Source organism: Penicillium odoratum (assembly GCF_028828045.1).
Source record: "Penicillium odoratum strain IBT 22623 chromosome Unknown utg000003l_segment0_segment0, whole genome shotgun sequence".
Taxonomy (NCBI): domain Eukaryota; kingdom Fungi; phylum Ascomycota; class Eurotiomycetes; order Eurotiales; family Aspergillaceae; genus Penicillium; species Penicillium odoratum.
This window is the reverse complement of record NW_026643145.1, coordinates 1,206,237-1,229,403: the sequence shown is the minus strand read 5'-3', so window position 1 is coordinate 1,229,403 and position 23,167 is coordinate 1,206,237. Positions and strand designations below refer to the sequence as shown.

Sequence of the window (23,167 nt, the reverse complement as noted above, 5' to 3'; positions counted from 1 at the left end):
ACAGAAAAACAATGTAAATGAGAGGAGACAGGGAATCGACAACTTGCTTCGCCTGTGATCATGCTCCCTGTCAACGCATCGTTCAATCACCATCGATCAGACGAAGCAAATCATCAAGAGCATTAGGTTCCACATCCCCCTTCTCCTTGGTAATTTCGGTAATATCTCCGTTCCCCTTGCCTCCTTCCTCATCAGTATCACCTGCTTCGTGGGATTTGATGCCAGGGGTTAGCTCGGCCGCTTTGTTCTCCTGGGATCCCTCAACATGAACACCTGATTCAAAGCTAGGTATGCGAGAATGACTATTCACTGCGTCACAACCTTGAGCAGGATTCTTGTGAACCAGAGGCTCATCCTCAGGGTTTATCTCAGTAGCGAGGTCCTTCAATCCAGCAATGATCATCTTGACCTCCTCTTGGGTGTAAATCTTAGTCTTGGCACGCCGTGAGGCTCCATTGGCTACCTCTTCCGCAATTGGGATCCTGTATTTCCCTATCGCTATCCTGCCGAGTAACTTATGAAAGATCCACGGGAAACTGATAAGCGGTAGCTGTGACTTCCCACCTCCATCGCTAACGAATGATTCCGCATCGTCGTAGTCATCATGAGTGGGATTCTCTAGAGCCTGTATTGCAGATGTAATCTCTTCGTGCGTCACCCGATAGAGGGCAACAGCAAGAGGGGCGATTTCTTCGAACGTTCGTCCACCAACTCTTTCATAGCATGTCTGCCGGAAGCCCTCTCGGAGGGTCCCAGATACGCGACCTATATCCTCATGGATCTTGAAGTCACGACAGAGGCAGTTGTGGCTCATCACGAATGTAGACCAGACCTCGAACTCGGTTTTGATGTCAAACTGTGCCATAATGCGACGCATGGCGGTATCGTAATCGACCTTAAGATCTGCTGCCAATTGGAGATATTTTTCGCTGGCGGGAACGAGCTCACATTCAAGGATTCGATTATCGAATGGTAGATTGAGGGTTGGCGCAAAGTCTTTAGTCTCGACTGCATCATAAATCTGACCTAGGATCTTTCCCGATCTGTAGATCTGTTCCGGGCGCTTGTGTCTCTTCTCCATAAAATGTGGCCAGAATTGAGGCTCCAAATCGCGGTTCATATTCGCGACACTGCCTGTCTTGATGTAGTCGACTGCATCGGAATGTAATCTTGCAAGTTTCCGGCATTTCTCTTCAAGAACACCGCCCTCGAGCCTGTCAGCGAGGGCCATGTGGGCGTGAGCGATTCGAGGAAGACTGTCATTCTTCATGTATGTCACGAAGAAAGATGTGATCTCGTCTACAGTGACATCGTGCTCCAAGTCCGGGGCTTTGTTGCTGGGGTATCTCATTGGATTCATGAACCAGTTCTCCGGGATGAGATCTTGATCCCAGAATACCATGTAGTCGTCACCATCGAGATCTCCCCCGGAGCACATGCTAGCGAGATCTCGGTCCCCAGTCTGTGGTAAAACAACGACATCATAGAGATATCTCAGCTCTGGCTTGTCGACGGCATTCACGACTCGAATATCACCCGCATGGAGAGTGGGATTTCGGGCTAGAATACAGAGACCTTTAATTACCTCAGGCTTTCCGCCCTTTTCCAAGCGGCAGACTTGCAAAAAGATCTCTGGAAGAGCAGCAATTTTTTGATCGTAGGAGGAATTCCGAAGAGAGAGTTTTTTTTCAAACTGGCCCTTCAAGACTCCTATTTCATCCATGCAGCCAAAAAGGATTGCACCTTGGTCAATGACAATATGAGCCTTCTCCTTGAGATTTTTCAAGTGCCATGCTTTCCAAAGCTGAAGCATCGAAATGACAAATGGCTCATTTGTTTGCATGAATCCTTCACTTAACATTCGAGCGAGATTGATGGTCATCTGGTTAGGATCAACATACTTATGAAGAAGGCGAATTGCAGGTTCAACGTTGCCCATGGCAATGTTCAAATCTTCAAGCATGATGTTCAGCTTCTTGTGAATAACCCTGTCAGATATCCTGAGAACTGATAGTGCGAGGATTATTTGACGGTTCAGAGTTGCTGTATAATACTGAGACCAGCGGATGATTTCCAGTCCAGCCGCCTCGGCTTCAAACTTAAACTGGCTTGGGCGGATATGGATTTCCTTTGGCCGAGGAACCGACGAAACAACCAGCAAGCCTTTACATCCTCCAAGCCGAAACTGGAAGGCAGAAGGGGGCTTACCTGTCAGGGTTTTAATTTTCAGTTCGTTCATAGTCATCTCTGCCAGAAACTTGGAGATTTTCCCGACTCCATCAGAAAAGGTATACCCATTGCGGACGAGATCCTCGCACATCTGAATTTCCACTGGACATCCAGAAACAGGACGAGTAGTAGAGAAACATTGACCCAGTCGTGCAGCACATTTGGCAATGTTCCGAATATGATTGAATTGGCCCATCCATGCCCGAATATGAGCGGCTGTCAGATCTGGAGTGGGCGCAAAAAAGTAGGCCCCATGTTCACGGAACTGCGAGTTTCCGAAAGCCAGGAACTCGTAGTGACGATCACCAATTGTGATGCCCCTAGTCAAGGTTCTCTTGATGCGAGTGAAGATTTCATCATTGCTATCGTTGAAGCTGGAGTGAATCCTACCTTGAGTTACCTCGTCTGTGAATCGAACACGCAGAAACCGGTCCGCAAACTCAATGTAGCGGCGAGTCACACGGTTGGAAGTGTCCACTGTGGGTGTATTGTAGTAAATTGTTGTCGGAGTCACTCTGGCTGTGCGCATGAAACAACAGTGTTTCTTGATCTTGGCGTCACTCACACCTTTGCAATACTGGAGATTGAAAATCTCCATTGGGTCGAGATACTTCTTCCTATTTGTGGCCACATGTTCCAGAAGCTTCTGAGCTTGAGCCTCTCCAACAGCCACGAGTTTCAAGAGAAACTCCTTGGTCATTGCAAACTCTGAGAAGTATCTATGTGAGAGACATACCTCAAGTTGATAACGAATAGGGAATGGTAAGGGCACAAAATCCTGATCATACAGATTGCCGAGCATGGAGCCATGCTTGGACTCTGTGTGATCAATCCACCGCCACACTGCCTGGGGGCGCTCAGTGGGTTCCGTCAGTTTGCTTCCATCTTTGATGATGATATTGTGATCCTTAAAGATCTCATGAATGACCTCCAAATTCGTAACATCGGCTGTAGAGAAGGTGATCTTGAATACATTCCATCGACCTACAAGAACAATATTGATTAGATTGAAATTGCGGGCTTGGATGAAGGGGACTTACCCATGTCAATGATCTGACCAGACTTGCGCAGATTGGTAGTGATGCTTCCCTGGGACAATGGATTGTGGACCACAGATGTCTGACGAAGCCATGTATCGGAAGATCTCCAGGTGATTTCCGAACCAAATGTAGGACTTCTAGCTTGGCGGTGGATGACAGGAGGTGCATTGAGGACGATGACATATGAAGGGTCGCCGGTGTCATTGTTTTTCATTTTCCAAACCTTAGAGAGCTCGAAAAATTTGACTCGAATCCTAAACAATGAAGGAGATCCAAGAGGACCCTGAGTTTTCACCCCAGTTTGACGGATCGCCAACTTGAAATAGATAAAGAGCGACCGGTTCTTAACATCAAGAACAGCTTTCAGAGAATCCGACTGTTCAAAAGAGCGCAATGTACAGAATGAATTCTCTTTTGGGCAGACTCCGATGTTCAACTTGGAAACATTAAGCTCCTGGAAGTAGATGAGAATGTTAGAAGCCTGCTTGGGATTGGAGATTGGAACCTTACCATCTCCGCCGGATATAGTACTCCCTCGCGAGCGGGGCTAGGTACAAACGGATCTTGAGAATTCAACTGAATGCTAAGCTGGAGGTGGCAGGTTAGGCCACTTCGCAGCTTCACGGGATAGCTCCCATCCGACCAGAACTCTTTTTCAGGAGGAGGTCTAAAGTATAATTAGCAGGATGAAGATATGATAGATATCACTATAGATGTCAATGAGAAACAAAGTAGACGTACTTGAAGCGAATTCGCCCACGGCTTGATCGTCTGCCTTGGCGGTCCTCAAAAATATCAATGGAGAAGATGTTGCCTTCCTTGGAGAAGGCTTCCCATAGAACGTAAGTGTTGGCCTCCCTCGGAAGGCCTGAGATGCCCAAGGCCACTGATTCCCAGCTCCGCCATGTCATCCACACAGGCGGAGCCAAGGGAGCAGGTGAGGAACGGCGAAACATTATGTGATCCGGGGTATAGTGGTAGGAAGGTAGATGGTAAGGGAGGCCTCGGGAGTGTATTACCGTTGAAGGTGCGATTCTGAGGTAGATGCTGATAGGTTAGACCTTCTAGACTCTTAAAAGTGTTGAAAAAGGAGACTTGCTTGTTGGCTCGGCATGCTCATTGATGAAGCAAAGCTATTCTAAGAAATATGCTCTCTTCACTTGATTAGTCCCACCTGTAAGATGATATCGCAATTGTGGAAAAAAATATTCCAGAGTGAACAATACAGAAGATCTCAGTCGAGTCCCTGAAAATGCAAGCACTTAATATGTAAGAGAGAGGCAACACTTCAGTTCGTGAACTTGTTCATGCTAAGAAAGGCTCTGAACTGAGGTCAGGTATACAATTTTGATTCTTACATGCGATCCAAAAGATATCATGCACTCATATGATAAGAGAATGAACATTGAATATGGCGGTGAAGATGGTCAATCACAAGGATTCAAATGAGAAAAAGGGAACATCTAGGGTAAAATAAGAGGCAACAAAAGATGAAGTGAAAGGAACGTAAATTTCGGCTACTTATCCCTATAAGTATTCTTATGTCTTGTTATTTCAACACTGATATAGGTAAGCGTTAATTAACCATATGAGCAGAGCCACCTCATTAATTTATGTTAAGATCAATATAGTTACATTTGTAGAGAATCGCTAGGTATACTATATAGTATATACATAGAAGGAATAGAATGCCATAGTACTGGTCTTTTGTCTAACTAGAAAGCTACGGGACGTAGGACCAGTCTCCCTCTACATTACTTGGGTACTTGCAGTAAACTGAGAGACCAAGGAGGGGACAGGCCGCGGTATTGCCCTTTGTTTTGGTCTTTATCTTTGCTTCGTGATCATCTAATTTAATTTGATACTCAGAGACGATGGAAGCCCAAAATAGAGGAAAATTCAGGAACGAAATGAATTGAAAACGCTACTTGGACATATGCGTAAGTTCATTGCGGGCCGAGTGGGTCATTTGATCCAGAGAAAGCTGTACTGCTGAAAAGGAAATCTTTAGAGAATTCCAAAGGGAGTGGTTTTATTGGGGTTGCCTCACAATGCCTGTAGCCTCACCATGTCTGTAGCCTCACGTGATATCTACACCGACATTTCCGAGGGCCTCTTCCTCCTACAACTGCCTCACGAGAGTCATTTGATGGCCTCTGCGGGTAGCTCGTAGCTCGTCATCTCTCAGGCAGTCAAGTGTCAATTTTGTGTTTCACGTCCTTCCCTATGGCAACAGCATCGATAAGCCTTGACTATATCTCTCTCCACCATGACATTCAGCCAGTCCAGCAGTGTCACTCCTGCCCCGCTCGACTCCGCTTGGCCACCGGCCCACATTTGGGAGACTATGGGTGCGGCAGACCGTGCCAGTTGGTTAGGGCAGATACAGAAATACAGGGCTAGACGCCTTGAATTGGATGTAGCAGAGACCGATCTACGCCGCAGAAGACCTCATGTGGACCTGCAAGATGACGATAATCTCGAAGAAAACCGTGAGCCTCCCCCTGAGGTCAAATCACTCATCGACATATTTCCGGGTGTCTCCGCCGCCCTTCTTATACGCGTCTTCGAGAGGAAGTTGAAGGCGACTGAACTTATACGCTTCAAAGAGAAGTCAGTCACCGAGCTAGATCAGGAGGATAGAGTCTTCAAAATGACCGAATCGGGAGGCACAGTGGGCTTCAAGAAGGCAGCAGCGTCGCTTAAGGACTGGGGCCCTAACTCTCGGATATGGACGACTTGCTTTCTTGCCTATCTGGCCGTTGTAGGGTACCTCTTCGGCGAGAAACATCCTAAGGCAATTCCCAACCTCCTCATGTTTATGAGGCAGATCCTGGACTTCGCTCAGACTTATCAGTGGTCGGAAGCAGTTCTCCCACTTGCCCTTAATTTCCACCAATACATACTGGATAAAGGAGAGCTATCGACGGACAACTACCTGGTCACGGGCCCATTTCGCGAGAAATACCTCCGCCACAATCTCACCCTACCTGCGAAGTCACCAACAAATCCTCCAGCCCGGCCTCGTCAAGCCAGGAATACCAGGTCTTCGAATAATGAGACAGAGGTTTGCGATAAGTTCAATACGATAGGGTGCTCCTGGGAAGGCTGCAAGAGACGTCATGAGTGCACGGCATGCGGCCTAAGCGAGCATGGTGCCTCCTCCTGCCGCAAGAAGAAGTAGCAAGCGATAGCTCTTGAGAACTGCACTAGTGACACCGGCAACGTTGTTCTTAACCCCTTGTCCCTAAGCCTCACACCGCAGGGGCAACCACCTAGACCAAACACTGCTATTCAATACCCCGTGTTCAACCCAGAGCTCCCAAGATTACAATCCTCTTCGTCACCACTCAATGCGAAAGGCTGGAGCAATCTTCTGCGCTACTATCCAGGCGATCTGGGCTCCACTATCGCTGGGATTCTGACCTACGGTGCCCAGGTTGGCTATAGGGGCAAGAAGCAGTTTCGCTATTCCTCTAACCATCACATACACGAACCCGGCATAATCACGGCCCAACTAGCAGAAGACCTCAACCTCGGCCGTGTTAGACTAGCCTCTAGGCCCTCCTTTGTTTCACCGCTTGGGTTGGTTCCTAAGCACGATGGGGGATGGCGCCGCATCCATGACCTATCTTGGCCGCCTGGACAGGGCCTTAACCAGGGCATACCGGACTCCTGGTCAGCGATCGAATACATGACAATCGATCATATCTACGAGCAGGTCATACAAGCTGGCCGAGGTTGCACAATCATCAAGAGGGATATCAAGGACGCCTTCCGAATAGTCCCCGTTGCCGAGGATAACCAACACCTTCCAGTGGAATGACTCGACTTACGTCGAATGCTGTCTCCCCTTTGGCCTCGCAACGGCCCCATTTCTGTTCAATCTCTTCGCCGAGGCATTCCATTGGATACTCCAATGCCACCTACCTGCATTCCATATCAATCATTACCTAGACGACTTCATCGTCATTGCCCGGTCTCCCTCGGTGTCCGAGCCCACGGGTCCCTTCGACGAGGTTTACAACAGGGTCACCGACTACCTACGTATCCCCCGCAATACCAAAAAGGACCAGCAAGGGACCTGCGTTACAGTCCTAGGTATCCAGATCGACTCTATTGCAATGGAAGCTCGTCTGCCACCAGAAAAGTTGTGCCGCGCCACATTGGACGCCGCAGCTTGTCTGACGGCAGTGAGTCTCTCACTCAAGCAAACAGAGCGCCTCGCAGGCTTATTAGCCTTCTGTTCAAGAGTTGTCCGGCTAGGGAGAACAAGGCTACAGTCTCTATACTCCTTCCAAGCCGTTTTCCCACATGGGAGTAGCGCGCGCCGCCGTATCCCCTACGAGGTACGTGACGATTTGGAATGGTGGAGGGACTCCTTGTCTCTCTTCAACGGCGTACTCCTCATTGACCCTTGCCGCCGCACTATCACGCATCTCTACACAGATGCTTCTAGTATAGGCCAGGGGCTCTTCTTCTTCTCATCCAAGTCTACATTAGACTGCTGGCTGGCCCATTGTCACCAGCTTCATCAAAGCAATGCTGCCACATTGGCCCTTGCTCAAGACGCACATGCGCACATCAATACTCAAGAAGTAGACGCTATCCTCCAAGGCTTCCTACTCTTCAGCCACCATTGGCTCCATCATACTCTCGTTATCCACACGGATAGCTCCACAGCGCACATGGGACTCAAGAAAGGCTTCCTTCATGGTCCGCCTAACGCACCTCTAAAGAGCCTACTTATCCTAGCGGCGGCGAGAGACATCCACATCGTGCCACTATGGCTCCCCTCCCGGGAAAATACATTAGCAGATGCGCTCTCACGTAATAATCTTGAAGACATTGCTAACATTTGTCCCCACTGGCAGGACCTCTCGGTATTGAACCGCCCGCGTGGTTCTCTTCACGAGCTCCTCAGCTCAATGCAGGCCACCTGAAACTGCTCTGGAACGGACTCAGCGCTAACACACGTTCCGTTTACCTCTCCGTTCAGCGTAATTACGAAAAGCACTGCGCGCTACAGAATCTATCCGCGTGGCCAGTTTCAAGGCATTCATTGACCTCATGGCTAAGCGCACGACTTCTTGGTAACGCTAGTCAAAAGGCCGTCAAGCCTGATACCGCACTCGCCGACCTAGCCGCTCTCCGAGCCTACCATATCGACAACTTCCTTGACGATAAACTCTTTGATAATAAGCATTTCCGACGTCTTATAGACGGCGCGAGAAGACTCAATCCCATGACAAAAGTACGGCTCAGAAAACCGATTTCGCGTGACACTATCACGAAACTATCCGCAGGCCTCGCCACACTCCCGTTACGTCCCTTAGAGATGACTGCGAACCTCCTAGACGACCTGAACTTCGCAACCGCGTGTCGGGTAGCATTTGCTGGGTTTCTCCGCCTCGGAGAATTTACCTATAAGACTGAAGACCTCCGCACACGTTCTATCTTCTCCACCACAAAGTTAACGCGCTCAGACGTCAGACTCTCGCCCTCGTTAGACCACGCGCAACTCACACTCAAGCGCAGTAAGACGGACCGCCGTCACGAAGGGGTGCAAATTATTCTTGCAAAGACGGGAGACGGCGCATGCCCAGTTGACGCCCTTCGGAAACTGCTACTTCTCGACCCCAAAGGGCCCGACGCCCCATTGTTCTCCTTCGGCAGAAGACCATTTAGCCGCAACAACTTCCTCTCGACCTTATCTACTAAGCTAAGAGCACTTGGGATACCGACACACGGATATTCAGGTCACAGCTTTCGGAAGGGTGCGGCTCAGCATGCGCACGATAGTGGGATACTCGACGACCAGATTCAGATGCTAGGGAGATGGACCTCGGAGGCATTCAGGGTCTATTTTACGACGAATGCGTCAGTCCTTTACAAGCTCAACCACCAGTTCCAGACAGGCTCCCCGGCCCCGCTGTCTCTGCTGCTTCCACCACCGTCCCCTCCACCATCCTAGTTTGGCCCGGGTCATTTGGGCCTATCTGACGCCACGGTCTACGACCGCAGCGACAGGTAACCCGTTGCGGCCAAACTAAACTCTTCTTGCTCCTCTTGACTGTGTGAGGTCACCAATAAAGGGAGTGGTTTTATTGGGGTTGCCTCACAATGCCTGTAGCCTCACCATGTCTGTAGCCTCACGTGATATCTACACCGACATTTCCGAGGGCCTCTTCCTCCTACAACTGCCTCACGAGAGTCATTTGATGGCCTCTGCGGGTAGCTCGTAGCTCGTCATCTCTCAGGCAGTCAAGTGTCAATTTTGTCCCTCCCACCTTCCCTCTGTATATAGAATCCACTACAATACAGACACATTGCCTCCCTTCAAGGGAGCGCGGACGGGGCCTATCTGACGCCACGGTCTACGACCGCAGCGACAGGTAACCCGTTGCGGCCAAACTAAACTCTTCTTGCTCCTCTTGACTGTGTGAGGTCACCAATAAATCCATATTTAAATCAACGCTCTGAAGATGATTCTCGTTGGGATGCCGGGCTTTCATGAAAGCCTGACTTGACTGTGATTTGCGAGGACTATTAGTGTCCGTTTGTCCAAGAGGTTGACGAGTGTACCGGACGGTGGATTCAGGGCAAGTTTGTTGAGAAGGCCCATTGGTGGGTGTCTTGGGCGGTTGCAGCGTGCTCGGGTTCATGGAGCGTTGATTGGCTTTTGGACGTTTGGGGCTGGGACCCCTGACATTGGCAGCGAGCTCGTCGAGAGATTCGGCTAGTTGGCTCTCATCGTCATCAAACGGCTGGCGCATGTTCTTTGAATGTCTTCGCTCGCTACCTTCGGTTTGCGGGCCTTGAGTAGAAACGGGAGGCTCCATTGGTTTGGCGTTAAACCCCATGACGTTCATCAACCTGCCTATGTGTTGCTGTGCTTCAGAAAACTCGCGAGCTTTGTTGGCCCGCTCATCTCGAAGGGATTGAACCTATGTAATTGTGAGTCAAACACAATGTTGATGAGCTTAATGGGTAACCCAACCTTTTTCTCCAGCATGTGGATACGTTTGTCTTTAGAGTCATGTTCTTTGGAGGCTTCTTGAGCGGCGAGCTGCATTGCCGTATGCAGACGGCTGATCTCCTCCTTGTGGGTTTGGATCTGTTGCTCTTGTCAGTACAATAAAAATGGGAGAAAAGTCGAGAAGACTACATACCTCTGACACGGCTCTTGAAAGCTCCATTGTATATCGTTGTTCCTTGGCTGCTATTTCAAGCCTGGATTTCTCTTCCACTTCTTGCAACGAAAAGCACAGTCTTCTAGATTCCATATTCTGCTCATCAATCTTTTCAATGTCAGTGTATAATCTTTGTCCCAGAATGAAGAAGTCTTACCATTGTCTTCATATTTCGGATCTCCATCTGCATGAGCTTGGTCTCCGCCAAGAGCTCTTGAATTTCATTATCTTTTTTGGAGCAAACAGCTTTGTTTGCTTCCAACGTGTCTTTATTCTCAGCAAGCTCATTCATCAAAGAGGCATATTTCTCATTTAATATGTCCTGCTTTTTAGAATTTTCTTCCAAGATCTGCTGTAGCTGCAAATTCTCGGACTGTAGGTAGTTCAACTTCTCCTGTTGCTCTTCAAGCTGATCATCCCTTTCAGTGCAAGTTGCAAGTAAATCCAACTCCCGATCCCGAGCGTTCCCTTGCTCGCGATGGGTGGCTTCTTCGGCAAGGCGTCGCTGCTCGACTAGTTCTTGCCGCGCAGAGTCCAGTGCGGTAGACATCTCTTCGACACGGGCACAAGCGTTTTCGGCATGTTCCTCTAGACAGGAAAACCTTTGCTGCAGATCCATGATTGCATTAGATGAATTCTCCAGTTGTTTTTCTAGATCATCATTCTGGTGTTTAAGCTGCTCGGATTCGGAGATGTAGCGGTCTCTCTCTTTCTCAGCAAGACGCAGAGGACCTTCAACCTCATAGCAGCGACGTTCCAAGTCGACGCAGATCTCCTCAATCTTCTTTGTCATGTTGTCACGGGAGTTCTGAGCATCTTGGACCATTGTCTCAGCGACCCCGGACCGCCAATCCCGAGCTGAATATTCAATTGATGCAAAGCCCTGCCTGCTGCGCAGAGAAACTGAATACCGGAAATCTTCAATTTTGGATTCCGAGAATGAACAACCGCCGCCAGTGAGTATTTTCGCAGAATGTCCAACAAAAGACTTCATAACCAAGATCTCTTTATTGTTCCCACTCCTCGAAAGAGCGGCAGCAAAGTAAATATCGAACAAGTTGATCAAAAGTTGATTCTGCTGTGTTTTCTTAGCACAAGAGCATGCCTCTTGCCCCTGACACTGAGCCTGGTTAGACATGGCTGGGAAACTCCTAAGCAGACCAAGGACGGATTCTCTAGTGGAGACTGAATCTAGAAGAGCGTCAACCAATACTGGAGATTGGGATGCCTGGAATCCTGCAAGTATCAGGTTGGCCAAGTGCAAATCCGAAAGTGAGTTCCGACCAGGCATATCACCCTCTTGGACAACTTCGAAAATGAATCTCAAGAGGTGATAAACGGCAGACTTCTCGGAGGACTATTCAGAGTCAGAATGATAGACAATATCAAGAAAATGGGTGAGCTCACAGCCAGCGATTCTGCCATGCGTTGAATGAGAGGAGGTGGCATGATTCCCATTACTCCTCTACTACCCTTGGAAACAAGAACATGCAACCCAAGTTCTCGGACATGAGAGGGGAGATTTGCTGCAGGAAGAAGACACAGTAGAAAGGCAATGCCCTGAAAATAGTTCAGCTCGTATCCATCCAAAATGGGTGAAAACCAACTTACCACCATCTGAATCTCTCGGTCAAGTCCATCTCTTGCAACTTTTTCACAAAGCTTAGCAATCTTAGAGGGGTTTTGCGATATCCAAATCTGTTTTTGCTCCGGCTCAATGCCATCGGCAATACAAATGGCTAGGCGAATACTTTCAGCTGCTTGTGGCGAAGTCAGGTTGTTGTAGTGTGATGAACAGGCAAGGATGACTCGGAGAACGACCAAGTCCAGTGTTTTCAGGCCTCGTTTAGGTCCAAAGAAATGCCGAATATTGAGAAGCCAAGATGGAGGTTCTGGTCCGTGTCTATTAGTAAGACCATCTGTTCTGATTGAAGCAATCCGTGCAAAGGTTGCGAGACACAGGAGGTTGCCCATGTGGTCGTCTAGATTTCGTAGGGTCTTCGTAAATTCAATCTGCATATTAGACATAACCTCGGTCGGAACCTCATGCTGGATAAGCGAGCACCCTTGAAGGCCATTCATCAGGGTGTGCAATGGAGCGATTGTGTCTGCACTTGGATTGCTGGACATTGCAGATACAAGACTTGTGATGAGATTGGCAAGTCGAGCAGGGGGCACAAGGCCTCCTGGAACTGGGCTGGAGAGCAAATTGATACATGCCAGCCGATACTGCTTATTCATTAGCATGTTATATATTCTCGACGCCAAGAAATCGATTCACCTCAGATTCACCACTGCAAGCGGCCTTTTCTAAAAGTGCATCCAGAATCGCTGGATTTCGAAGGAGAACTGCATCTCGGAAGGTGACCTCGAAAGCTAACGTCCATCATTAACAAGCTTCCCATGAGAGGGAAATACCCACTTCTCACCAAAGGTAGAAAGTAGCGGAAGAGCGATTCGCGACCGCGAAAGGCTCTCTACCAGCACATCCGCTAGAAGTCCAATCTGACAAGGTTTTTGAAGCGCCCAGCACTTGACTAATGAAGATGGACTGCTCTGCACCAGCTCATGTAAATCCTGTATGGGCATGATGTCAGCCAATATTCTTTACTCAGTCAACTCACACCGTACCTGCAGCGATGGTACATAGGGAGCAGTCACGATCCGCTCGATCTCACGTACTAGACGCGTCAAATCTTGAGACATTTCCAATGTCTGGATTTACGATGCTACCTAGGTTAGTAGTTCTCTTACAGTTGTCGCGGATTGCAAGAACCGTGTTGATGTGGTTGCCCTGTCAACGACGGAAAAAGCTGACTGGTAACGTCTAAAAGTGTTGAAATTATGGAATAAAAATGATATCATACTAGCATCTGATTGGGGTATTGGTCTAGTGGTATGATGACTCTTTTGCATAGAGTAGGTCCGGCGTTCAATTCGCCGATGCTCCATTTCTTTTTGTCTTTTTAATATTTTCGCACGTGATCTGCTTGGAGACATTGTGTCACTCCAACTTCTCTCCGGGTTGGGTCTAATGGCTCGCAAGCTCGTGGGCGTCGATTGATTTTTTTGTTAATCAACCGAAGATGAATCAAATTCGGACTACTCGTTGTGCCAGACGAAAAAGGTAAATTTGCTCAATATTTCCCGAACACTTCGCGAGCTTTTTCATGGTGGGGATTCTCCGTCGGTTGCTGGCACAAAACAAAAACAATGTCAGCTTCTGAAAATCCTATCAATGCAAAGCATGAAACAATCCAAGCCGCACGGCGAAGAGACAAACAGCAGGAAGACATGAAGTTGTATCCCTTAAAGGTCCCAGCTATCGGCTGCTCAGACTCTTGTCGCGATTTTCCAAACAACTTCTACTACGCCAAAGTATTTGCCGGACGCGGTATACTTAAGACAATACACGAAGGAGGAACAAGGAAGACAAAGTACTCACCCATTGTGGGCACCTGTTCAATCATGGGAGCCATAACAATGACAGGCTCTCAAGTAACGAAGATGGAGAGTGGTACAAGGGTTGTAGATGTTCGTCAGTTGAGGGTTGGAATTCAAGGATATGCCAGCAAACAACTGCCACACAGACGCCGCCGACACAGATAGCTAGAACTGGGATCAAATCGGAGACATCGAAACCTAGATTCGATACGTGAATTGACTGGATAGCCAGCATAAGTCCCATTGGGGTATAACTACCGGTATAATGCGGCGAATGGTCAGCGAATGGAGCTTGGGCCAGAAGATAATGGGTTTAATTGATCCTGTAAAAGATATGCAAAGCATAAGAGGCCTTTCATAATGCGCAGAATCTGCGTTCTCCTCACTCGAATTTCATGTCCAATGGGGTTTTTATGAATTGCTCGTAGCAAGAAGACGGAGCTTTGTTCCGGGAGTACCTTCAGGACTAGAGTCATCTTCCTAGTTGGGTACTTTTTCTCTAGAGGATTTACATACATGTAAGTACACAATTAGCTAGATATATTTTCTATAGTCATAAAGAGCTCAGTACGTACTATGGGGTTTACACCCCCTACATTCCCTCAGATATAAATAGACCATAATAGAAGCTCCAAAACTGCTGATTTTCTCGTTGCAGATCAGACAATCAACTCTTTACTCGGACCTAGAACTTTGGACCTAGAACTTGAATTCATAATTAATCAAATATTCTTATGCTATTAACACTGCAATAAATCCCCCCGGAAGGAGAGCGAATCCTATCGGCCGAACTCCGAAGCGGGGAAATCCAATTCGCGCTTAGCTTGCACAACTGCACCATCGAGCTTGCATATGTCGTAAGAAATAGCCGAACTTGAGATGCAAAACCTGCGTGCGTTTTCTGTTTCTAAAATTCTTCTTTTCTAGCGCATCCAATACTAGACTCTATCTATCGTCACCATGAGAGCGACGCTCGTGGTCCCTCGGGGCTTCTCCACTCCCCGCATGCTCCGCTGTCCCCGGATCTCCCCACCAAAACTTCTGACTAGAAGAGAGATTCGAGCAAATAGTTCAATTTCCCAGAAGAGTACCAACCAAGAAAGCTCATCAAGTTCTGGATCATCGCCGAGGCCTTCTTTTTGGACTCCGACGCGGACACTTCTTGTCTCCGCATTTGCTGCGGGGTTGGGTTATGGCTTCGCCTCGTACAACCAGACACAACCGGCGACAAAAGCGCAATACGGATCATTGAAGGATTTTGAAAAAGTACGATGAAAACAGTCTATTATTGTCCCGTGTACTGACAATCAATAGGCGATCGCCGAGCTAAGAGCTAAGTTCGGTGAAGATGCCGTCAGCACCGAGGAAGGGGACCTTGAATCCCACGGATACTCGGAGTGGTCAACTCTCAATGCTGACCGTCTTCCGGTCGCAATTGCATACCCGACTTCCACCGAACAGGTCTCGGAGATTGCCAAGGTCTGCAATAAGTACCGAATGCCCATGGTCCCTTACTCCGGCGGATCCAGTTTGGAGGCCAATTTCTCCGCTCCGTACGGCGGCATGACGATCGACTTTGCGATGATGAATAAGATCCTGGCTATCCACGAGGATGATCTGGATATCGTGGTGCAACCATCTATCCAATGGATGGATCTGAATGAGCAGATTAAGGATACGGGTCTTTTCTTCCCCGTGGACCCTGGCCCATCCGCTATGATTGGCGGTATGGTCGGTACAAATTGCAGTGGAACAAATGCGGTGCGATACGGGACCATGAAGGACTGGGTGATTAATCTCACTGTTGTCTTGGCTGATGGCCGGGTTATCAAGACTCGCAAACGACCTCGCAAGACGTCTGCCGGGTATAATCTTACGGGTATGTTTGTGGGCTCGGAGGGGACTTTGGGAATTGTGACAGAGGCTACTTTGAAGCTGGCTCCTATCCCTGAACAGACCCGAGTTGGTGTGATGGCTTTCCCAACTATCCGGGACTGTGCAGCTACTGCGATGCAGTTGATCAAAAAGGGTATCCCGGTACAATGTATGGAGATCTTGGATGATGTGCAGATGGATGTGATCAATCGAGCGGGTGGGACTGGACGATCGTGGAATGTCGCTCCTACGCTCTTCTTCAAGTTCTCTGGGACCAAGGCTGGTGTCGCCGATAGTGTCAATCTAACTACGCTGCTCGCCAAGAGTAACCACGCCTCATCTGTTGAGTTTGCCAAAGACGAAAAAGAAGCCCATGATCTTTGGTCAGCGCGTAAGCAATCGCTGTGGAGTATGTTGTCGCTTCGCAAGGAAGGCTCTGAAGTCTGGTCGACCGATGTGGCTGTGCCGCTATCCAGATTACCCGAAATTATTGGTAAGCTCAAATTCGATACTTTCAAATTTGGGTGTTATACTGATAGCTGCAGAAATCTCTAAAAAGGAACTGGTTGATCTCGGACTTTTCGCTAGTATCCTCGGACACATTGGCGATGGAAATTTCCACGCCAGTATCATGTTTAATCGAAAAGACCCAGAAGAAAAAGCACGAGTAGAGAAGGTTGTATATGATATGGTGAATCGCGCTCTCGAAATGGACGGCTCATGCACGGTATGACATCTGCCTGCCTAAAATCTAACTTGAAAACTAATATACATGCAGGGCGAACATGGTGTTGGTCTAGGCAAGAAGGGATCACTGAAGAAGGAACTGGGAGAGGACACAATTGATATAATGCGAGGTATCAAACGTTCCCTTGATCCACACTGGCTTCTGAATCCTGGGAAAATCTTTGAAATTGAGAGAGATTCTTGAAAATGGAATCAACCCATTGGCCAATAAGATCCCATGCTTGTTATATTCGATTCCCAGCCACCAACGACAATGTACTGAATATCTCCCCACTGTATATAGAAGAAATGAAACAAAGCATGGGTATTTTTAGCATGAATAAATTGCATCAGGCACCGCCGACCTAGGCAAATAATTGTTGAGGGGGATACTGATCACAATGCCAAGAGTCCGGCTTTGACGCCGAGCTGCATCACTCGAACTCGCCGAGGCCGGAGAAGAAGTCATGCAAGGGAAGATCACCTAGAAAGCGGAGATCAGCAACTTCGCATTCGTAGCCCTTCCCCCTTCCCCACGTTTTCAATATCCCCAACCAGCGTGAGATCCCAGAAAGATAATAATAGACACTCAGTTGCTTCCAGTATACACCTTTAGTATCAAGTTACCCTTAAACTCCTCACACTTCGACCTTGGTCACTCTAGCTCCAGCACATTTTTCCAGAGAATGAGATGGACTCTACACGATTCGATCATGATAATGAGTCGGCCCACATTGCACCACCCGAAAAACCTGTGGCTAAACCAATAGACGATGCCTTGGTAGAAATTCTACCAGCAGAATATAACAGAATCCTTCGAAAAGTCGACTATCGAGTGATCCCTATCCTAGCCATTCTGTACCCCCTGAGCTTCCTTGACAGAGGTAAAAGCCCTTCTCCTGACCATTGGAATTGCACACGAGTTGACCCATAGAGCTAGGTAGCATTGGAAATGCAAAGATTCAAGGACTAGCCACCGACTTGAATCTGGTTGGCAACCAATACAACTGGTGAGTGCAAATGCGCGCAACTTAGTGCCACTAACGTGTTTCCAGTTGTCTTACAGTGTTCTCCTTTCCATATTCATTCACGGAGCCCGTTTGCAATATCCTTTTGGTCTGGTTCAAGCCAAGTGTATGGCTTCCATCAATAATGGTTGCTTGGGGTGGATAACGTGATCCGCTATCCAGATCTACAGCTAAAAACCTCCAGGTGTTGTCATGACTTTGACTGAGATTGTGCGAAATTACTCCGGACTCCTTGCTGCTAGGTTTTTTTCTCAGTGAGTGACATGACTAGTCGAGTTAAATAGTGTTCTGACTGTCAAAACTCTCTAGGTCACGCTGAGGCAGGTCTTTGTGAGCCACTATGTCTACTACTTGTACTTTAACCATGTAGATATATTTTCTGACGTCTATTGCAGTTCCTGGTCTGGCTTTCTATATCTCTCCCTTTGGTAATATCTCAAACTCTTGTCGCAATGCTTTTACTCACAGAAGATAGGTACCCACGTGCAAATGCCCATTTTAGACTTGCTCTGATTTTTGCCTCTGCTTCAATGGCCGGCGCATTTTCTGGCCTCCTGGCCTATCTTATTAGTAAGATGGATGGTATTGGGGGCCTGGAGGGCTGGCGGTGGATGTACGAATTCTCTTTATCATAACCTCATTACGCTTACTAAATCTCGGTAGCTTTATCCTGGAGGGCATTCTGACAGTAGTGGTCGCCGATGCCTCGTAATTTTTCGTCTGGGATGAGCCGGCCACTGCAACATTTCTTACTGAAGAGGAAAAGAAGATTATTCTGGACGCATTAAGTTATCCACAAATTAAGACCTCGATAAATGCGCAACTCGGAAGCGAGTACTCTTTCAAGTGGAAACATCTCACAGATGCAGTTCTGGATTGGCAAGTTCGTCTCCTCCTTTTCCTTCGTTCTGAAAATATTTCTGATAAAGAGTCTCCAGACATGGCTCCACTGTGTTGGATATTGGGGAGTTGTAAGTAGGAATGCTCAGTGGGTATCGCTTTAATTAACCCGTCCTGAACAGGCGGTATCAGTGTATGCATTGTCGCTATTCCTTCCAACCATCAGCGGACTAGGATATTCGGCCGCAAACGCTCAACTCTTGACAATTCCAATTTACGCAGCCGCTACCATGTCCTGTATTCTAGTGGGCTAATTTGCGGATACAACGGGCCAGCGAAGCTTCTTTACTTTTGCCTGCTATACTGCCATCGTTGTAGGATATCTTATCGCAGTTGTCCCTCCAAATTTCCTACCTGGCTTGACATATGCCGGGTGTTTTATTGCAGCTTGTGGAATGTACTCAGGTACAATATCCCATGCATATGCTGATTCGCGTTAACTAAGCAGTTTTATAGCTATCCCGGGTCTCCTATCACTGTCTTCAAATAACTGGGCACCTAATTCGAAGCGAGCTATTGGTATAGCTTTCCAAATTGGCTTCGGTACAATGGGTGGTGCTGCTGCGTCAAACTTTTATCGAAATTCAGATGCTCCACGATATCGCCTGGGCCACGTTTTGGTGTTGGTATTCGCTGGATTGGGGCTTGTCACTATGGTGGTCTATTATCTTATATGTCGCAGAGTGAACACGAAGAAGGACGCGGAGGCTGATAGAGGTTATCAGTATACTTCGGACCAGTTGATTAATATGGGTGACAAGGCTCCGAGCTTCAGGTATAGACTTTGAAGATAGACGACGACGGCTAGATATTATCAGAAACATCCAAGAGATAGGTGCCAGAATAGACTTCAGGTCCAAAACGCGCCAGTTTATTCATATCCACGGGGCTACCTGTGACTGTTCTGCGTCTAATAGCTCAAAATATCGCTCAAATATCGATGCACTCCATTGACATCCTGTTCCAGAGGTAGGAATGTCTAGTGCCGGATTTGGTTCTGGCAGGGCTGGGGTAGCGTCTGAAAAGACCGAAGCGCTAGAGATATCCCTTTGAAAATCGGTTGCTTCGGCCTGGAGACTTGGATCATGTTCCTGGGATGGAAATGGTTCATGATTTTCCCCGTGGCAAGAGACCTGTACAGACAAGCTTGGGGCCCTTTGGAACATGTCTCTGGCTATTAAAGCCTGCGAACGAAACTCCTCAACTTGCTTCCAACGACCATCAAAGTGAACATATCTCTTGTTCTTCCAATAATAATAAGCATCTTCAGCAACTTTCCATGCCGAAAAGACTCCATCGCCGATTGGCACTAGAGACAAGTTGATGAGAAGATATATCAACGCATCCCATTCAAGGTACGTCTGGAATAGCCAAAGCCATTGTTTCCCCTTCTCGTATATACTGAGAAATCGAGCACGCTTCAATATGTCAACGCAGGTATTGCGAAAACATGCTTGGCTCAGGATGTGCTGGTTTAGTCGGTCTCGCGGTTTAGTCACGGCGAGTTTGAGCTTCGCAAGAATCAATCGACTAGATATTTCAGTGATATGATCCAATGGAATACTGCTGTCACAGTATGAAAGATGTTCTCTTCCGATCGCATCCTTGAAGTTGTCGATTGCTTTGCATTTTTCCAGAGGTGAGAGAACTCCATGGCCATTTTGCTGGCAGAAGTCTTTCGAGAAAACTATTTGGCGGGCAAAGTTGCTGATTTTGAATCTGACAAGACTGAACATCATCTCTGTTTTCCCGTTATCTATTTGTGGGGTCTGGGTCATGTCCGGATGAAGATTTGAATCATTGATGTTCAGCGGAAGTTTAAAATGGTCAGATGGTTCCTGGATGTGCGGATCGACACCGAAGTCTTCTGCTGTTCGAATGTCGAGGATATAAACATGCCACCAGATTCGACGGCGCATTTCAATATCAAAGAGCGTTAGCCCGGGATTCTCTTCATGCAGGCCGTTCTTTTTAGCGATACTTATTGCCACTGGAATGAGATTTTTAACATCTGGTCCGTTGTGGTCAAATCTCCCACAAATCTAATGCGTTGTTACCTTTGGCAGGCCTGGGAATATGCTCGAGAGACTTACAAGGTAAATCATGAAAGCCTGCAGGACGATCAAATCTGATGACTGGCGAAAATCGGCTTTTGTAAGGTAGGTCTGAACTCCATTCCGGTATCTACTAGTGTTAGTCGGTCATTTATTTCAATCCACTGGAGGTTTGATACCTTTGCAAAACCTTGTCTTTACTCTCATCAAACTCGCCCAGGCATTCTTCTGCCGACATGGTCACCACGGCAGCATAGCAGATGGCGAACATAAGCGCCGATATTGATATACTCATGCGATTTAAATCTCGAGCAAACCCCATGACGAATCGTTGAACGGTTGGAGTGTGACCTATTTTCAGGACTGAATCCACTCTCTCCAGATAAATTTGCCATAACAGTGATATTGTTGTGGGAGATGGCCAGGATATCTGGTTAGACACATCAGAACCGGTAGTATCATGGGTTTGGAAGTCATTTTGCAGTTCAATATATGATAGATTTGGTTGCGTTCGATGAAAAACTTCGAGTCCAGTCTGACTGATTGGCGAAATTTGCGACGGGTTTGTTGGTCGTATCAATTGCCTTATTTCCACAAGGCTCTGTTCTAATGAAAGCAGTGTATTTTCTACTCTCTGGATGCGATATACAACATCAGAGCTCGTTTGAGGGCTACCAGTCTTGTTTCGGTTTCGTCTTGGCGGAGGGTAATGGCAGTGGATCTTAACCTTGACGCAGTAAGAACAAGGATACGATCTATCACACTTGATCTTGCGACGGTGACACTCAAGGCATGAACGCGGACTAGCTACTGTAGGAGGCATCGCCGCTGTGGTAACAAAAATAATGACGATGTTCGACAAGAGGAAACAGAATGCTATTAGTTCTGGTTGGTGGGGGCGGAGGCGCGGACCACCAAGACCGCATTTCTAAGCACAAGGCTGATATGAGTGGGGCTGGAGCCTTTTCTCATATACCATTGGCTGCAGCGGACTGCGGCCTCAAATGTCCGTCCGGCTTGCGGTGGTAAGCAATCACCCTGTCCGAGACGCTAACAGACATGAGGATGGCCTGTAACTTACAGGCAGAATAACGGTAAATTCGCGAAATTTCATGTTTTGTTCCAATTGAACATACATGGGCTAAAAGAAAACTCATGCCGCTTTTAGAACGCTGAGATTGTCTCCGACCCAATGTCTTAACAGAATTCGTCCAAACAAATCCAAGGTCTACGATCTCCGTTAGTATAATATCGAAGACTTGTTTTGTTTCACTTGAGTTTTTAATAAGATAATTCGTTGAGAGACACGAGGGCACATTGAACTCGTTGCTGGCTTCTAAGTTTAAGGTTCTTCTTGTGGCTTTCTCATTAAGGTTCGGTTTGAATGAGGCGTGTGCCACAAGGTGAACAATTTAAAACGAGATTGTGACACGATAAATATGATTTATGATTGTAAAGCCGACCAAGTAATAATTCAAATTGCTTATGCCTTCACAATCTGCTGTAAAAGCTGTGCCAGGCGCTCTGGCATACTCAAAAATGGAGAATGTGAGCTTGGAAGCCGGTAGGTATTCTCTGGGCCACCCATCTTGGAAGCAAATAGTTCTTGTAAAGGAGGGGGAAGAGCATGATCTTGCTCACACACAATATAGGCGCAGGGGATGTCTCTCCAGGGCTCATATGTTGACTCGCCAGAAAACACCGGACGGGAAGTGTGCAATGCCAGCGAATTCCATTTTTCTTGCTTTTCAAGGGAAATATCTTGCCAACCAATCTCTCCGGCACCATCTGCAAGGACATAGTCATCCTGATATTGGGTTAGTTTTTTCATTCACCCATTTACTTTGTATTGGCGGAGAGTCAGACCTCAACCTTCATCCAAGGCAGATAGTTTCCACCCAGCATACCCAGTAAGCTCTGTCCCTTATCAATGGCAAATGCAGCCAGGTATATAACTTTGATGACACCACCTGTTTTGCCTTCCTTGATACGAGCATCTTTGTTCAGCCCTTCGACGGCACAGGAAGCAACAACTCCGCCATAAGAGTGGCCCACAACAACCAATTCTTGACCTTCATCTGCGAGCTTCACCAAGACCTCACGGAATGAGGCAACATCGTCAGACAATGTTTTAGTGGGTGGCTCAGCGCCGATCGAAGGATGAGCGGGGCACACAGAAGTGAATCCAAGGGCGTCTAGGTGGGAGCGGGTAGCATCGTAAACCGCAGGAATAATCCAGGCCCCGAGAGAGAAGACAAATGTCGGGTTACTCATACTGAGATATAAGTAGAGGTAGAGCTACAAGAAAAAAAAAAAGATTTTGAAAAGCTGGGTCATTCAGCATATTTCAGGGGCTCGTTTTTAGCGGCATCCTTCGGATGAGGGGGTAGTTCGGATATATAGATGCCGAGAATACATGAATGAGTGACTAGCGTCAAACAAATTGCTCATTCTGGTCTAAGATGCATCGTAGAATCCTATCGGGCGCACGGACGGCTTTCCGAACTGTGTAGGGGCACTAATTTACAATTCCAAGACAGAACTAAACCCTTTCTGGGCCGATTGTGGATTCAATGGCTTTCACCGGCTCGTGCCACGGCTTGTATCCATCAATAATGATACATCTGGGGAGACCCACCAGTAGTTCGGATATGAGTGTGCCTATCATCTCCCGTGAG

General features: G+C 47.6%; 6 protein-coding genes across 6 annotated transcripts; 2 read left to right on the top strand and 4 right to left on the bottom strand.

Moving 5' to 3' along the window:
- Positions 1–82: 82 nt before the first annotated feature.
- Positions 83–4,225, bottom strand: N7520_003688 (RNA dependent RNA polymerase; the record flags this gene model as incomplete). The annotated part of the gene is made up of 4 exons (XM_057137623.1): positions 83–3,213; positions 3,270–3,723; positions 3,780–3,936; positions 4,011–4,225. The coding sequence occupies 4 exons, from the start codon at positions 4,223–4,225 to the stop codon at positions 83–85; spliced, it is 3,957 nt and encodes a 1,318-aa protein (XP_056998088.1).
- A 1,391-nt stretch (positions 4,226–5,616) lies between these two features.
- N7520_003687 (uncharacterized protein) lies at positions 5,617–8,879 on the top strand (the record flags this gene model as incomplete). The annotated part of the gene is made up of 5 exons (XM_057137622.1): positions 5,617–6,362; positions 6,483–6,990; positions 7,055–8,099; positions 8,144–8,806; positions 8,854–8,879. The coding sequence occupies 5 exons, from the start codon at positions 5,617–5,619 to the stop codon at positions 8,877–8,879; spliced, it is 2,988 nt and encodes a 995-aa protein (XP_056998087.1).
- A 767-nt stretch (positions 8,880–9,646) lies between these two features.
- On the bottom strand, positions 9,647–13,168 carry N7520_003686 (uncharacterized protein; the record flags this gene model as incomplete). Its single annotated transcript, XM_057137621.1, has 9 exons — positions 9,647–10,216; positions 10,270–10,386; positions 10,442–10,570; positions 10,620–11,819; positions 11,870–12,022; positions 12,074–12,691; positions 12,744–12,838; positions 12,892–13,039; positions 13,094–13,168. 9 exons carry the CDS (start codon positions 13,166–13,168, stop codon positions 9,647–9,649), a joined length of 3,105 nt encoding a protein of 1,034 aa, XP_056998086.1.
- Positions 13,169–14,866: 1,698 nt separating this feature from the next.
- Positions 14,867–16,712, top strand: N7520_003685 (FAD-binding oxidoreductase; the record flags this gene model as incomplete). Its single annotated transcript, XM_057137620.1, has 4 exons — positions 14,867–15,172; positions 15,221–16,274; positions 16,327–16,508; positions 16,560–16,712. The coding sequence occupies 4 exons, from the start codon at positions 14,867–14,869 to the stop codon at positions 16,710–16,712; spliced, it is 1,695 nt and encodes a 564-aa protein (XP_056998085.1).
- Positions 16,713–19,310: 2,598 nt separating this feature from the next.
- N7520_003684 (transcription factor domain-containing protein) lies at positions 19,311–20,811 on the bottom strand (the record flags this gene model as incomplete). The annotated part of the gene is made up of 3 exons (XM_057137619.1): positions 19,311–20,477; positions 20,529–20,619; positions 20,669–20,811. The coding sequence occupies 3 exons, from the start codon at positions 20,809–20,811 to the stop codon at positions 19,311–19,313; spliced, it is 1,401 nt and encodes a 466-aa protein (XP_056998084.1).
- A 1,161-nt stretch (positions 20,812–21,972) lies between these two features.
- Positions 21,973–22,763, bottom strand: N7520_003683 (alpha/beta hydrolase; the record flags this gene model as incomplete). The annotated part of the gene is made up of 2 exons (XM_057137618.1): positions 21,973–22,296; positions 22,356–22,763. 2 exons carry the CDS (start codon positions 22,761–22,763, stop codon positions 21,973–21,975), a joined length of 732 nt encoding a protein of 243 aa, XP_056998083.1.
- Between the last annotated feature and the right edge of the window lie 404 nt (positions 22,764–23,167).